The 16,625-nt window shown below is 50.0% G+C and overlaps 1 protein-coding gene and 1 long non-coding RNA gene across 12 annotated transcripts in view; one reads left to right on the top strand and one right to left on the bottom strand.

Moving 5' to 3' along the window:
• Positions 1 to 13,462, bottom strand: part of LOC127576076 (uncharacterized) — a 31,057-nt gene extending 17,595 nt beyond the window's left edge. The window contains exon 1 of the long non-coding RNA XR_007957166.1: positions 13,313 to 13,462. This is a non-coding gene — a long non-coding RNA (uncharacterized LOC127576076). The remainder of the gene's footprint in view (positions 1 to 13,312) is intronic.
• Positions 13,463 to 13,494: 32 nt separating this feature from the next.
• Positions 13,495 to 16,625, top strand: part of cdc16 (cell division cycle 16 homolog (S. cerevisiae)) — a 46,077-nt gene continuing 42,946 nt past the window's right edge. The window contains exons 1-4 of one of the 11 annotated variants that reach the window (XM_052026413.1): positions 13,495 to 13,612; positions 14,696 to 14,750; positions 15,877 to 15,974; positions 16,500 to 16,538. In XM_052026413.1, coding sequence (XP_051882373.1) covers positions 13,547 to 13,612; positions 14,696 to 14,750; positions 15,877 to 15,974; positions 16,500 to 16,538 — 258 coding nt within the window. In that variant the 5' untranslated portion in view covers positions 13,495 to 13,546. Of the gene's footprint in view, positions 13,613 to 13,636; positions 13,652 to 13,675; positions 13,691 to 13,714; positions 13,730 to 13,753; positions 13,769 to 13,792; positions 13,808 to 13,831; positions 13,847 to 13,870; positions 13,886 to 13,909; positions 13,925 to 13,948; positions 13,964 to 14,695; positions 14,751 to 15,876; positions 15,975 to 16,499; positions 16,539 to 16,625 lie in introns of those variants that run through there. The other 10 variants (XM_052026412.1, XM_052026423.1, XM_052026422.1 and 7 more) reach the window with 10 other exon arrangements.

Below are 16,625 nucleotides of genomic sequence, written 5' to 3'. Positions count from 1 at the left end.
ATCTGCGGAGAAAAGCAGACAGTCAATGTTTTGGCTCATAAGGGTCCTGCCCCGAAACATTGACCATCTGCTTTTCTCCACAGACGCTGCCTGACCTGCTGAGTTCCTCCAGCAAGGTTATGGGGAAGAGGCAGGAAATTGGAGCTAGGCCAAAGTCAGATATCATTGAATGTGCAGTAGCCCCAGGGACCTCTACACCTGACTCCTGACCCTATTTCTGACAGCCCTTTCTTCTAGAGCACTGGGATGTCCTGAAGTCACAGGCAGTGCTACAGAGTCTGATGCCTTCTGTTTCCCACCACCCCAGAGACATCTGTGATTTATTCCTGCCCCTTGGCCCAAAGTTTTCTGCAATACAGTCATGGAGTTATACAGCACTGACACAGGCCCTTCGCTCCATCATGTGCATGCTAACAATCCAGTGGCCATCTATACTAACCCCATTTACCAGCACTTGGTCCATAGCTTTCAATGCCTTGGTGATTCAAGTGCTGCTCTACGTTTCAAAAATATGTGAGTCTCTGCCTCCACCACCCCCTCAGGCAGTATACTCCAGTTTCCAAACACCTTCTGGGTAAAAAAAATATCTCCTCAGACCCCCTCTAAACATCCCCTTACCTAAACCCTTTCCCTCCAGTTTTAGAGACCTTTCTTATGGGGAAAAGTTTCCAACTGTCTACCCTATTTACGCCCCTCATAATTCTTCACATCTCTATCCAGCGCACCCTCACCTTCACAGAAAACAAGCCCAGCCTGTTACTTCATAACTGAAATGCTCCATCCCATACAACACCTGGTGAATCTCCTCTGCATCCTCTCCGATGCAAACACATCTTCCTCTGCTCTGGTGATCGGAACTGCACACAGTACTCCTGATGTGCATTCTTTTATAAGGCTGTAAGATAACTTCCCTGTTCTCATACTCTGTGCCTCAGCTGATGAAGGCAAGTTCCCCGTACGCCCTCTTCACCACCTGGTGCCACCACCTTCAGGGATCCTTGGACTTGTACATTGATATCCCTCTGTTCCTCAACACTCCCTATGGCCTTATCATTCATTAGTGTATTGTGACGAAGGGTCTGCGACCTGAAACATTGCCCTGTTTCTCCTCCCACAGATGCGGCCTGACCCGGTGAGTATTTCCAGCACATTATGCTCTTATTGTAGATTTCCAGCATCTGCAGTTTTTTTATTTTCATTAGCGTGTCCTGCCCTTTTTAGTCCTGCTCTTATCACGGCTCAATTCCATCTGCCATTGGCTATGGGCTTTAGTGAAGTGTCCACTGTAGTTTTGGCACAGTCACGGTGGCAAAGAGAACGGATGTGAGGAGATCGTGGGGCAGAGTGGAGGTGTGGGTGTACCTACCCCTTCAAGAGAAGGCCATCGTCCCCTCTGGAGCATGGGGGGAGTTAGGTGGTGTGGAGATTCCCTTCTGAAAGGTAAGGGTGAATGGTGAAAGAGTATGAGGGCAATGGGAGCAGATTTAACAGCAACTTCCAGTAGACAAAGGGACACGTACTTGGAAAGCAATTACTTGCAGGGCTGGGGAAGAAAGCAGGGGTGAGACTGCTGGATCAGACCTGAAGATTCAATGATGCTACATATTGTGTGTCTGTGGGGCGTGGGGGGGTGGTCATTGTAATGGGTCAGTCAGTAATAGAGGAAGATGGTGGTGTTGTGTCCTTGACTGACCTCAGCTGGTCTGATAAGGTCAATGAAAATATTTTTGCACTGATTGCCAGATCCTGCTGTTCAGTGCACCTTCCTCACAGCCTGATCCATCTTCTGATGGGAATATAGCCCTTAGGGACCAAATATCTATCCACACGAGCCCTGCCTTCAGACAACAGTATTGTGGGTGTGTCCGAGTACGTGACCCACTCATCATGTCTCTTGCTCCAATCCACCCAGCATCAATAATGAAGGCGCAGCACTGAGTCTGTGGCAGAATCACAGGGGGACAGCATCAAGTCATAACGACCCGAGTGACCAGCTCATTGGGAGAGTTGGTGCACCCAGGGATGAATGGGTATGGTCTGTGCTCTCATTTCACGATTACTCAGTAACTGTGGGCAACACTGCCATCCAATGTCGGGAGTTGGTAGTGCAGGATACAGCTTCATCCCATTTTCTGTACAGTATTAAAGCAAACAATCTGCAATTTCTGCCAGTTCCAACAAGATTCCATCACCAGACACATATTCCACTCCCCTTTGAGCATTTTGGATCACTCCGTTTGCGACTTCTCGTCTGCTCTTCTGCCCTCATCTACCACTTCCCAGCTTACGGTACTTCCTCATAAACCGCAGGAGGTGCAACCACCTGTCCTTTCCCCTCTCCCCTTCCCACCACCCAGGGACACAAACAGTCTCTCCAGGTGAAGCAGTGATTCACTTGCACTTCTTCCAATCTAGTGTACTGCATTCAGTGTTCTCAATGCAGCCTCCTCTACACTGGGGAAACCAAACACAGATTGGGTGATCACCTTGTGCTCAGTCTACAGGAGTGACCCTGACCTTCCCGTTCCTGCCATTTTAATTCTCCATCCCACTCTGATCTACCTGTCTGTGACCTCCAGCACTGTTACACAAAGGCCCAGCACAAGCGTGAGGACAACACCTCATCTTCTGTCCGGACACATTGCAGTCTTCCAGACTCAGTTCTCCACCTTTGGGTAACTCAGTTTTCAGTTCTGTCTGCATCAGAACCAGCCATTTCTGTCAATGCTCTATTGGTGATTTTGGCTCAGTTTCTCTCTCTCCATTACTACAGTCTGTTCTACTGGGCCCGTCCCATAGTCCTGCTATTGGCAACACATATCCCAGACAAAGAAGCATATTGTGCTTCTATCTGCCTCATTAACCCATTTGGTCTCACCCCATAAGATACTCCCCTTGTTCTACCCATCCTTCTCTGCTACAGAAGACCAACTTGTTTCCTCTTTCCCAGTTCTGACGAAGGCCCTCAGATCTGAAACATGAACTGTTTTTCTTCTCACAGCCACTGCCTGACCCAGAACATGGAACATAGAACAGTACAGCACAGGACAGACCCTTCAACCCACGATGTTGTGCCGACCTATATAAACACCTACTCCATGATCAATCTAACCCTTCCCTCCTGCACAGCCCACAACCCTCCATTTTTCTTACTTCCATGTGCCTGTCTAAGAGCCTTTTAAATGTCCCTATTGTATCAGCCTCCACCACCACCACCCCCGGCAGCGCGTTCCAGGCACCCACCACTCTTCTGTGTGAAGAACCTACCTCTGACATCTCCCCTGAACATTCCTCCTCTGACCTTAAATGGATGTCCTCTGGTATTGGCCATTGCTGCCCTGGAGAAAGGGTACTGGTTGTCCACTTGTGTTAGCCCCCTCGTGTGAGCCATTTTCTCCCTGGGAAAAAGTCTCTGACTGTCCACTCAATCTATGGCCTCATAATCTTATACATCTCTATCAAGTCACCTCTCATCCTGCGTCGCTGCAAAGAGAAAAACCCTAGCTTGCTAAACCCTTCCTCACAAGACATGTTCTCTAATCCAGGCAGCATCCTGGTAAATCGCCTCTGCACCTTCTCTAAAGCTTCCACATCCTTCCTACAATGAGGTGACCAGAAGTGAACATGATACTAAGTGCAGTCTAACTAGAGTCCTATAGAGTTGTACATTACCCACAGCTCTTGAACTCAATCCCCCGACTAATGAAGGCCACCACACCACACCCTATCAACTTGTGTGGCAAATTTGAGGGATCTATGGACTTGGACCCCAAGATCTCTTTGTTCCTCCACACTGCTCAAAATCATGAGGGGACATAATTTTAAGGTGATTGGAAGAAGGTACAAGGGTGATGTCAGAGGAAAGTTTTCTTACAGTGGTGGGTGCGTGGAACGCACTGCCTACAGAGGTTGTGGGGGCAGATACATTAGGGACATTTAAGAAACTCTTAGATAGACAAAATAATGATAGAAAAATAGGGGGCTATGTGGGAGGGAAGGGTTAGATAGATCTTAGAACAGGATAAAATATTGGCACAACATTGTGGGCCGAAGGGCCTGTACTGTGCTATAGTGTTCTATGTTCTATGTTCTGTCCTGCCATTAACCCTGTACTCTGATCTTCCAAAGTGTATCCCTTCACACTTTTCCGGATTGAACTCCATCTGTCACTTCTTGTCTACATCCTGTTGTAACGCAAGACAACCTTCTGCACTATCCACAACCCCTCCAACCTTCGTGTCATCTGCAAACTTACTACCCCACCCCTCCACTTCCTCATCCAAGTCGTTTATAAAAATCACAAAGAGCAGGGGTCCCAGAACAGATCCCTGTGGAACACCACTGGTCACCGATCTCCAGGCAGAATATTCTCCATCTACTACCACCCTCTGCCTTCTGTGGGTGAGCCAATTCTGAATCCATGCCGCCAAGTCTCCATGGATCCCATGCCTTGTGACTTTCTGGATGAGCCTACCATGGGGAACCTTGTCAAACGCCTCACTAAAGTCCATATACACCACATCCACCGCTCTACCTTCATCAACTTGTTTTGTCACCTCCTCAAAAAACTCAATTAGGCTCATGAGGCACGACCTGCCCCTCACAAAGCTATGCTGACTGTCCCTAATAAGACTTTGCTTCTGCAAATGTTCATAAATCCTGTCCCTAAGAATCCTGCTGGGTGTTTTCCAGCATGTTCTGTTTTTATTCCAGATTTCCAGCATCTGCGGTGTTTTTGATTTGCTGTCAGAAATGCTTCCTTTTAAACAGGCGAGTGAACCAGACTCCACATGCTCTTTCAGGTCGATGTAAAAAATCCTGTGGCGTCGTTTCAAGTGCAACAGGCTGATTTCCCCCAACATCCTGGTGTAAGAACATAAGAAGGGAAAGCAGGAGTAGGCCATTTGGACCCTTCAGCCTGCTTCACCATTGAACAAGATCATGGGACAATCTTCTTCCTGCACTATCCCCATGTCCCTTTATTTCTCCAATATCCAGAAAACTACTGATCTCGGTTCTTAATGAACTCAACGAGTGAGCTTCCAACACCCTCCAGGGTAGAGACTTCCAAAGGTTCAAAGTTGTCTGATGACTCCTAATTCTAGGTATAAGACCATAAGACATAGGAGCAGAATTAGGCCATTCGGCCCATTGAGTCAGCGCTGACATTCGATCATGGCTTTTTTTTCCAACCTTATTCTCCCACCTTCTCCCTGTAACCTTTAACCGCGTTACCAATTAACCTCTGCCTTAAATACACCCAATGACTTGGCCTCCACAGCCCTCTGTGGCAACGAATTCCACAGATTCACCACCCTCTGGCTGAAGAAATTCCTCCTCATCTCAGTTCTAAAGGGACGTCCCTTTATTCTGACGCTGTGCCCTTGGATCCCAGACTCTCCACTGATGGAAACATCCTCTCCACGTTCACTCTATCCAGGCCTTTTAGTATCCGGTAAGTTTCAATGAGATCCCCCCCCATCCTTCTGAACTCCATCAAGTACAGGCCCAGAGACATCAAACACTCTTCATATGTTAAGCCTTTTATTCTTGTGAACCTCCTTTGGACCCTCTCCAGGGCCAGCACACCTTTCCCTAGATACGGGGCCCAAAATTGCTCATAATATTCCAAATGTGGTCTGACCCACACCTTATAATGCCTCCACAGTACATCCTTGCTTTTATATTCTAGTCCTCTCGAAATGAATGCTAAAATTGCATTCACCTTCCTTACTACCAACTCAACGTACGATAATCTTAATGGAATCCTGAACTAGGACTCCCAAGTCCCTTTGCACCTCCAATTTCTGAATTCAGAATCTCAGTGAGGAGAAATATCCTCCCCACATCCACCCTGTTGGGTCCTCTAAGAGTGTTGTAAACTTCAATAAAATAACCTCTCATTTGTTAGACCACATTTGGAGTACTGTGTGCAGTTCTGGTTACTCCACTATGAGAAGGATGTGATTGCCCTGGATAGGGTACAGAGGAACCATAGAACCATACAGCACAAAACAGGCCCTTCGGCCCACCACGTTGTGCCGTCCATCAAACCACCCTCACACTACCTAACCCCTTCCTCCCGCATATCCCCCCATCCCACACTCCTCCATATGCCTATCCAACAAGCTCTTGAACCTGCTCAATGTATCTGCCTCCACCACCACCCCAGGCAGTGCATTCCATGCACCAACCACTCTCTGGGTGAAAAACCTCCCCCTGACATCTCCCCTGAACCTCCCACCCATAACCTTAAAGCCACGACCTCTCGTCTTGAGCATTGGTGCCCTGGGAAGGAGGCGCTGACTGTCTACTCTATCTATTCCTCTCAGTATTTTATATACCTCTATCATGTCTCCTCTCATCCTCCTCCTTTCCAGTGAATAAAGCCCTAGCACCTTAAGCCTCTCCTCATATTCAATACTCTCCAATCCAGGCAGCATCCTGGTAAATCTCCTCTGCACCCTCTCCAACGCCTCCACATCCTTCCTATAATGAGGCGACCAGAACTGAACACAGTACTCTAAGTGTGGTCTAACTAGAGTTTGGAAAGCTGCATCATCACCTCGCGGCTCTTAAACTCAATCCCACGACTTATGAAAGCCAACATCCCATTGGCCTTCTTAACTGCTCTTTCCACCTGTGAGGCAACTTTCAATGAACTGTGAATATGAACCCCCAGATCCCTCTGCTCCTCCACACTGCCAAGTACCTTGCCATTCACCCAGTACTCTGCCCTGGAGTTTGTCCTTCCAAAGTGTACCACCTCACACTTCTCCGGATTGAACTCCATCTGCCACTTGTCAGCCCAGCTCTGCATCCTATCAATATCCCTCTGTAAGCTCCGACAGCCCTCCACACTATCCACAACACCGCCTATCTTAGTGTCGTCCGCAAACTTACTAACCCAGCCCTCCACCCCCTCATCTAAGTCATCTATAAATATCACAAAAAGTAGAGGTCCCAGAACCAATCCCTGTGGGGCACCACTAGTCACTGCCTTCCAATCCGAGGGCACCCCTTCCACCACAACCCTCTGCTTTCTACATGCAAGCCAATTCCTAATCCACACAGCCAAGCTTCCTTGGATCCCTTGGCCTCTGGCCTTCTGAAGAAGCCTACCATGAGGAACCTTATCAAATGCCTTACTAAAATCCATGTAAACCACATCCACCACACTGCCCTCATCAATCTTCCTGGTCACCTCCTCAAAGAACTCTATCAGGCTTGTGAGGCAAGATCTTCCCTTCACAAAGCCATGCTGGCTGTCCCTAATCAGTCCATGATTCTCAAGGTGTTCATAAATCCTATCCCTTAGAATCCTTTCTAACAGCTTACCCACCACAGATGTGAGACTCACCGGTCTATAATTCCCTGGCCTATCCCTATTACCTTTTTTGAACAAGGGGACAACATTCGCAACCCTCCAATCCTCTGGCACCATCCCCATGGACGAGGACTCAAAGATCCTTACCAGCGGTTCAATGATCTCCTCCCTAGCCTCTCGAAGCAGCCTGGGGAAAATCCCGTCAGGCCCCAGAGATTTATCTGTATTAATATTATTTAACAACTTCAACACATCCTCTCTCTTGATATCTACAACCTCGAGAACATTACCCCTACCAGCACTCCCTTCCGCATCATCAAGACCCCTCTCCCTGGTGAATAGCGAAGAGAAGTACTCATTGAGAACTTCTCCCACTTCCGCCGCCTCCAGGAAAATTCTCCCACCTTTGTCCTTAATCGGACCTACCTTTACCCTAGCCATCCTCCTACCCTTCACGTACTTGAAAAAGGCCTTGGGATTTTCCTTAACCCTACTAGCCAAAGCCTTTTCATGTCCCCTTCTAGCTCTCTTCAGCCCTTTCTTAAGTTCCTTCCTCGCTACCCTATATTCCTCACGGGCCCTGTCTGAACCTTGCTGCTTATACCTCACGTATGCTACCTTCTTCTCCCTAACAAGTCGTTCCACCTCTCTCGTCACCCACGGTTCCTTCACCCTGCCATTCCTTCTCTGCCTCACCGGGACATATTTATCCCTAACATCCTGCATAAGATCCCTGAACATCGACCACATCTCCATGGTACATTTTCCTTCAAAAAGGACATCCCAATTTACACTCCCAAGTTCTCTCCTTATAGCCTCGTAGTTCGCCCTTCCCCAATTGAAAAACCTCTTGTCCTCACTGCACCTGTCCCTGTCCATGACAATTTTAAAGGTTATGGAGCAATGGTCACTGTTCCCCAAATGCTCACCCACCAATAGATCCTTCACCTGTCCCGGTTCATTTCCTAAGACTAGATCTAACATGGCATTCCCTCTAGTCGGCCTGTCGACATAATGCATCAGGAATCCCTCCTGGACACATTTAACAAATTCCGTCCCATCTAAACCTTTGGCACTAAGCAGGTTCCAGTCTACATTTGGGAAGTTGAAGTCTCCTCTTATAACAACCCTGTTATTTTTGCTTCTCTCCAAACACTGCCTGCCAATCTGCTCCTCAATATCTCTACTGCTACCGGGGGGCCTATAGAATACTCCTAGTAGAGTAACTGCTCCTTTCTTGTTCCTTAATTCCACCCATACGGACTCTAGAGATGATCCTTCTACAACATCCATCTTTTCCACAGCCGTAACAGTGTCCCTGACCAGTATCGCCACCCCTCCTCCTCTTCTCCCCCCTTCCCTATCCCTCTTAAAACACCGAAAACCAGGAATATTTAATATCCACTCCTCTCCTGACGTCAGCCACATCTGTAATAGCCACGATATCATAGTCCGCCATACTTATCCAAGCCCTCAGTTCATCCCCCTTATTCCTGACACTTCTTGCATTTAAGTAAACACACTTCAGTCCATCTACCTTACTACTTTTATAGCCTGTATTCTGCTTCTCCTTCCCCAAAGCCTCTCTACCTGTTTGATCTAACTTTTCCCCATTCCCTTCTTCCTCTGATCTACTCCTCCAGTTCCCTTCCCCCTCACAAACTAGTTTAAACCCTCCCGAACCACCCTAGCAAACCTAGCCGCAAGGATATTGGACCCCTTCTGGTTCAGGTGTAACCCATCGTCTCTGTACAGGTCCCACCTTCCCGAGGAGCGATCCCAATGATCCAGAAATCTAAAACCCTCCCTCCTGCACCAGCTTCTCAGTCATGCATTTATCTGCCACCTCCTCCTATTCCTGCCTTCACTATCACGTGGCACTGGCAGCAATCCCGAGATTGCTACCCTTGAGGTCCTGTTCCTCAATTTTCTGCCTAGCTCCCTGAACTCACTCTTCAGGACCTCATCCCCCTTCCTACCTATGTCGTTGGTGCCAATATGGACCACAACTTCTGGCTGCTCTCCCTCCCGCTCAAGAATCCTGTGGACCCGATCAGTGACATCCCGGACCCTGGCACCTGGGAGGCAACATACCATCCGGGATTCATGCTCACTGCCACAGAACCTCCTGTCTGTTTCCCTGACTATCGAGTCCCCTATCACTACCGCATGTCTCTTTCCCACCCTTCCCTTCTGAGCAGCAGTACCAGCCCCAGTGCCAGAGACCTGGTAACTGCAGCTAGGCCCCTGCAGGTCATCCCCCTCAACAGCTTCCAAGGCAGAAAACTTGTTACTGAGGGGAACAGCCTCTGGGGTTCTCTGCTCTGTCTGCCTGCTTGACTTCTTCTTCCTCTTCCCTCCCCTGACAGTCACCATTCTATCTGCATCCTGAACCTCAGATGTACCTGCTCTAAGGGGGGTGACTGTCACCTGATGCACCGTGTCTACATAACTCTCTCCCTCCCTTATGCTGCGCAGTGTTTGTAGCTGCGACTCCAGCTCATCAACTCTGAGCCGAAGTTCGTCCAGCCTCAAGCACTTACTGCAGATGTGGCTATCTTGGACCGCAGCAAGGTCCACGAGTTCCCACATCAAACAGCTGCAGCACACCACCATGTCCTCCATCTGACTACCTTTCTTTTTTCCCTAGTTAGTCCCACCTACAAATCTATAATGAACAACAGGTAAACCTTGCCTTTACCTACTTACCAGCTACTTACCCTCCTTGCCCCTTCACACCGAAGCCCCTTGAGCCAAAGCCCAGAACACTCTGCTGCCACTCACTCCACTGCCCGCTCCGACGCTGCCCGCTCTATAGGCTGTTTGCTTTTTAAGCTGCCCGCGCCGCGCCTGCGCAGTCCAGCCCCCATTCGACTACTTAGAAAAAGCTTATAAAAATCTAACCCTTACACTAAAAACCCTAACAAAAACTAACCCTTACACCTAAAAACCCTAATAAAAGTGATAAACAGAGAAAACACTTAGCTGCTCCGAAGTCCTCCAAACCGAAGCCCGAGTCCTCCAAAGTTTTTTCTCTCTCCTTTTTAAGCTATCCGCGCCGTGCCTGCGCAGTCCAGCCCCCAGTCGACTACTTAGAAAAAACTTATAAAAATCTAACCCTTACACTAAAAACCCTAACAAAAACTAACCCTTTCGGAGCTGCTCCGAAGTCCTCCGAACGGAAGCCCTGGACATTCACCAGGATGTTGCCTGGACTGAGGATTTTAGTTAAGGGAGAGGCTACACTGGGTCTGTTTCCCCTGGAGCAAAGGAGGCTGACGGGAGAGCTGATCGATGTAAGATTATGCGAGGCATAACTAGGACAGATTGCCACGGTAGGGATATCAAGAGCAGTTTTAAGATGAGAGGGAGGAGTTTTAAAGGGGATCTGAAGGGAAAGTATTTTTCTTACAGGGAGCGGCAGATCTCTGGAACTCAACACCAGGAGGTGGTGGAACTGGATACAATCACTATGCTTAAGTGTCATTTAGGCAGACACTTAGATAGGCAAGACAGAAGGATAGAGAGCTAATGTGGGCAAATGGGAATAGTGTAGATGGGTAAAAGGTCAGCATGGACGTGCTGGGCCAAAGGTCCTGTTTCTGTGCTGTACAACTCTATCATTCATTGTCCTGAACTCACGGAATACAAACCTTGAATTTTGTGCCAGTTTTGAGGTTTTGACCATCAAACACCCTTTTCCTCAACCAATGAAGGACCATGCTAGTGGACTGACAGTAGTGGTGAATTTCATTGATATCTGCCTTTGCCAAGAGTCAGCTCCTGAAATATGGGAAGTAGTCCATGTGTTCCAGGGATCTACCGTCATTTGGTGTGTCACTGCTCAATCCACTGCGCTGTATTGGGCTTAGCTTGGCTGGCCTGCTAAGGGCAACGAAGGGTGCTGTGCACAGATCTGCAGCGATACAACCGCACTGTCTGTTCAGCCACACCCCAAAGACTCAGCTGGAATGACATCACTAATTCAGACTTCAACATCATTCAGAAAGAGTAAAGATCAAATACATGAAGTAGTTATCATCAATTAATAACACCGTTTGGTTCAGAATGGTAATGGTTAAGGGGTGATCCTATCATAAGCCAGACCTCAACCCCCAGTGAATGGAGGGCAGTTGGAGCTGCTACAGTATTTAGGGGCCTTGCAAACTCATTAGGAAACAAAGTCATCGCCAAATTCTGAGACCTGGAACTTAACACCTCCCTCTGCAACTGGGTCTTTGACTTTCTGACCAACAGACCGCAGTCAGTGAGGATCGGCAGCAATACCTCTGGCACGATTATTCTCAACACTAGTGCCCCACAAGGCTGTGTCCTCAGCCCTCTACTCTACTCCCTATATACTCATGACTGTGTGGCCAGATTCTGCTCTAACTCCATTTACAGGTTTGCAGATGACACCAACGTAGTGGTCCGTATCTCAAATAACGATGAGTCGGGGTACAGGAAGGAGATAGAGAGCTTAGTGTCATGGTGTCATGACAACAACCTTTCCCTCAATGTCAGCAAAACAAAAGAGCTGGTCATTGACTTCAGGAAAGGGGGCGGTGTACATGCACCTGTCTACATCAATGGTGCTGAGGATGAGAGGGTTGAGAGTTTCAAGTTCCTGGGAGTGAACATCACCAATAGCCTGTCCTGGTCCAATCACGTAGATGCCACGGCCAAGAAAGCTCACCAGCACCTCTACTTCCTCAAGAGGCTGAAGAAATTTGGCATGTCCCCTTTGACACTCACCAACTTTTATCGATGCACCATAGAAAGCATCCTATCCAGATGCATCATGGCTTGGTACGGCAAATGCCCTGCCCCCGGACCACAGTAAACTGCAGAGAGTTGTGGACACAGCTCAGCACATCAGAGAAACCAGCCTCCCCTCCATGGACTCTGTCTACACTTCTCGCTGCCTCGGTAAAGCAGCCAGCATAATCAAAGATCCCACCTGCCCTAAACATTCTCTCTTCTCCCCCCTCCCATCAGGCAGAAGGTACAAAAGCCTGAAAACACGTACCACCAGGCTCAAGGTCAGCTTCTATCCTGCTGTTATAAGACTATTGAGCGGTTCCCTAGTACAATAAGATGACCTCTTGACCTGTCTGCCTGCACTGCACTTTCTCTGCAGCTGTGACTTTATTCTGCATTCCGTATTATTTTACCCTGTACTACCTCAATGTACTGTGTAATGAATTGATCTGTATGAACAGTATGCCAGACAAGTTTTTCACTGTACCTTGGTGCAAGTGAATAAACCTCCTCCCCCCACCTTCTTATTCCAGCTTCTCCCCTCTTCCTTCCCAGTCCTGAAGGGTCTCGACCTGAAACGTCAACTGTTTATTTCCCTCCATAGACACTGCCTGACCTGCTGAGTTCCCCCAGCATTTTGTGTGTTAAACCAATTCCAATTCCTTGCCCCGCACACTGCCGCTGAGCCCAGACCCTGTCCCTGACCCCGGGCCTTACCCCGGACCCTGCCCCTGACCCCGGGCCTTAACCCCGGACCCTGCCCCTGACCCCGAGCCTTACCCCGGGCCCTACCCCTGACCCCGAGCCTTACCCCGGACCCTGCCCCTGACCCTGGGCCTTAACCCCGGACCCTGCCCCTGACCCCGAGTCTTACCCCGGACCCTGCCCCTGACCCCGGGCTTTACCCTGGACCCTGCCCCTGACCCCGGACCCTGCCCCTGACCCCGGGTCTTAACCCCTGACCCTGCCCCTGACCCCGGGCCACCCCGGGCCCTGCCCCTGACCTCGGACCCTGCCCCTGACCCTGACCTTACCCCAGACCCAGACCCTGACCTCGGACCCTGCCCCTGCCCCCGGACCCTGACCTTACCCCAGACCCAGACCCTGCCCCTGACCCCGGACCCTGCCCAGAGGTCAGGTCGCGCCTTTCAGCATCAAAGGACAGTCCAGTCGAGCCGCTGAAGCGTTGCCCTGGTGACCAGGCCCGGCCGGTTCCCGCCTCACCTCAGCCGTGGCTCGTCTCGTCTCCCGGGGTCAGACGGAGGGTCGGGCCGGTTCCCGCCGCTGTTGTCGGTGCCAATCATTTGGAAACCACGCCCCCTCACTCCCGCTGGTGCCGCCGCTCCGCGCCTGAAGACTTTCCGCCGGGTAGGAACTTTTGTGCGGATCGTGGCGCTCCGGGGGAAGGGATTGGGTGGCGGAAAGGCGGCGGCCGGAAGTGGCGGCGGAGCGGAGACAATGAGCCAGAAGCAGCGCGGGGACCGGGAGCGGCTGCGGCGGCGGGTCCGGCTGTACCTGGACCAGGTGTGGGGTGTGTGGGGGGTCCGGCTGTACCTGGACCAGGTGTGGGGTGTGTGGGGGGTCCGGCTGTACCTGGACCAGGTGTGGGGTGTGTGGGGGGTCCGGCTGTACCTGGACCAGGTGTGGGGTGTGTGGGGGGTCCGGCTGTACCTGGACCAGGTGTGGGGTGTGTGGGGGGTCCGGCTGTACCTGGACCAGGTGTGGGGTGTGTGGGGGGTCCGGCTGTACCTGGACCAGGTGTGGGGTGTGTGGGGGGTCCGGCTGTACCTGGACCAGGTGTGGGGTGTGTGGGGGGTCCGGCTGTACCTGGACCAGGTGTGGGGTGTGTGGGGGGTCCGGCTGTACCTGGACCAGGTGTGGGGTGTGTGGGGGGTCCGGCTGTACCTGGATCAGAGGGGTGGAGGAGGTTGATCAGGGGGGTGGGGTGGGGGTTGGACCTGGATCAGGGGGGTGGTTGGACCTGGATCAGGGGGGTGGGGGTGGTTGGACCTGGATCAGGGGGGTGGGGTGGGGTGGGGGTTGGACCTGGATCAGGGGGGTGGGGTGGGGTGGGGGTTGGACCTGGATCAGGGGGGTGGGGTGGGGTGGGGGTTGGACCTGGATCAGTGGGGTGGGGTGGGGGTTGGACCTGGATCAGGGGGGTGGGGTGGGGGTTGGACCTGGATCAGGGGGGTGGGGTGGGGGTTGGACCTGGATCAGGGGGGTGGGGTGGGGTGGGGGTTGGACCTGGATCAGGGGGGTGGGGGTGGTTGGACCTGGATCAGGGGGGTGGGGTGGGGGTGGTTATACCTGGATCAGGGGTCCTGGCACACCACACCGCACTGTCTCCCAGGCCAACACTCCCCTTCTGGCAGCGCGGCGCTCCCTTGGGCATCCCCACCAGCAGCACTCCCTCCCCCCCTCTGGCAGTGTGGCGCTCCCTCCCCCTGGCGATGCTCCTCTGGCCTCTCTTTCCACCCCCCACCCCAGCAGCCCGGCATTCCCTCTAGTCTCCCTCACTGGCAGTGCTGCCTCGGCAATTTGAAGCTCCGAAACCATTCAGCGGGCGTCTTGGTGATAACACTTTGATTATCTGGCTTTCTGCAGCAACAATACCAGAGTGCGCTGTTCTGGGCTGACAAGGTTGCCTCTCTCTCACACGGTAAGCTTACTTTCCTTCCTTTGGGTTAGACGTTGGTGCCCAGGGTGAGGGTGTGATCAGTGCCTGACCTCGTGCTTCACTGGAGCTCTCAGGCTGCCAGAACTGCAGATCCTTTTAGATTATCATCTGTCAACCCTCGCACCTTCAGTTATTTGTGGGTTCTTGGTGATGTTGGCATTTTATGCACCAAGTTGCCTGTTTGGTCATCTCAGAGGGCAGTTAAGGCTCAACCACTTTGTTGGGTCTGGTGTCACAACGGTCAGACCAGGCAAGGACGGCAGTTTTGCACACCCAAAGAGAACTGGTAAACTGAATGGAATTTTGCAGAGCCTGTATTTTCCAAGTCTCCAGTATTGATACTGGACTAATTTTTATTTTAAATAATTGATTTCAAATTCCATTGTCTGCTCAGAAGATTTCAATGTCTGCAGATCAGTAATGTAGGCTTCTGGATGGCTATTCCAGTAGTGTAATCACTTTAACACAACATGAGTCCAGGCTCGGCTCTGATTCCCATTTCCAGCCTCTGCCCTCTTGAAATTAGATGATGCAAAGGTGTATCTATTGTGAACGTGAACCTCTGGGCTGTAGGTGTGAGTTCAAAAGTTCAAAAAAAAATTGGATATAATTTGAGGTAAAATAACCAAGTTAAATAAATGGAATGAGGGATAGAAGGATAGAAATATTTGTTTGGATTTTAGTTTCTAATTGTACTTGAAATGTTTTAGTTGCATGAAGTGTGACCCAGTGATGTAGATATGCTATTTAAGCATCAGGAGTGATTATAGTATTTTTATTTTGCCATTCTGCAGGGAGCACTGAATTGGCAGCATCTATGGAGGGAAATAAACGGTCGTCGTTTCAGGCCGAGGCCCTTCATCAGGACTGATGAAGGTCTCTGCCCGAAACCTCAGCTGTTTATTTCCCTCCGTAGATGCTGCCTGACCAACAACACATTTTGTGTTGCCTGACCCACAACACGTGTGTGTTGCTCCAGATTCCAGCACCTGCAGAGTCTCTTGTGTCACTGAATTTATTTCCCCACGGTTGCTTGCTGCGTATTGTTGTGTTTGGGAGTGCTTCATCTTTACTAGCAATTCATAATGTTGCTGTGATTGTATTGTAGAGGAGCCCCAGGATATCTACTGGCTGTCCCAGTGTCTTTACCTCACAGCCCAGTACCACAGAGCTGCTCATGCTATTCGATCCCGCAAGCTCGACAAGGTAGGGATTTCCCTCCAGCATCCATTCTGTTCTCATTTCAGCTGCTTCAAATTATGGAATTATTCATCAATGCTTTTGTCTCAAACTGCTGAAAGTCAGACATAAAGTGGTGTGGTTTTCAGCAACCTAGGCTGTGTGTGCTTCCTTAAGACGGCTGATGAATTTTTCAGTGCTTTGCATGAGCAGTATGCTTTCAGATATTGCATTTGTCACCTTATTCTTGAAATCTAACAGCTCACAGCCAACTGTTCCTAATACTGTACTGGGATATGTTAGTATTGGACTGGGCCATAGAACCCTATTGATCTGGATGTACAGTAATTCTTCTCATGTAATTTACGTCAGCAACTTAATGCCGAATGTTTTCTCCACCTGCCACCTCCTCAGTATTGTATTAGGTATATTTTCTTTAAGAAGTCTAATCACATGGCTGAATTGACAGCATTTTCAATGGGCAATTTTAATTTTTGCAGAAAATGGCAAACAGTTATAGGTTGGCATTAAAATGTCTTTCTTTTCCCTCAGTTATATGGAGCCTGTCGATATTTCGCTGCCCAATGTCATGTGAGTACAGTGTATTTTATGTCATTTATAAATATTCCATATAAAAGTCAGGTTTGCTGGTGTGCCTGTGTACAGTTTCCAATGAAT

The sequence above is a fragment of the Pristis pectinata genome, chromosome 11 (assembly GCF_009764475.1).
Source record: "Pristis pectinata isolate sPriPec2 chromosome 11, sPriPec2.1.pri, whole genome shotgun sequence".
Lineage (NCBI taxonomy): Eukaryota > Metazoa > Chordata > Chondrichthyes > Rhinopristiformes > Pristidae > Pristis > Pristis pectinata.
Note: the sequence above shows the minus strand (reverse complement) of the source record. Positions and strands in the feature narration are given on the sequence as shown.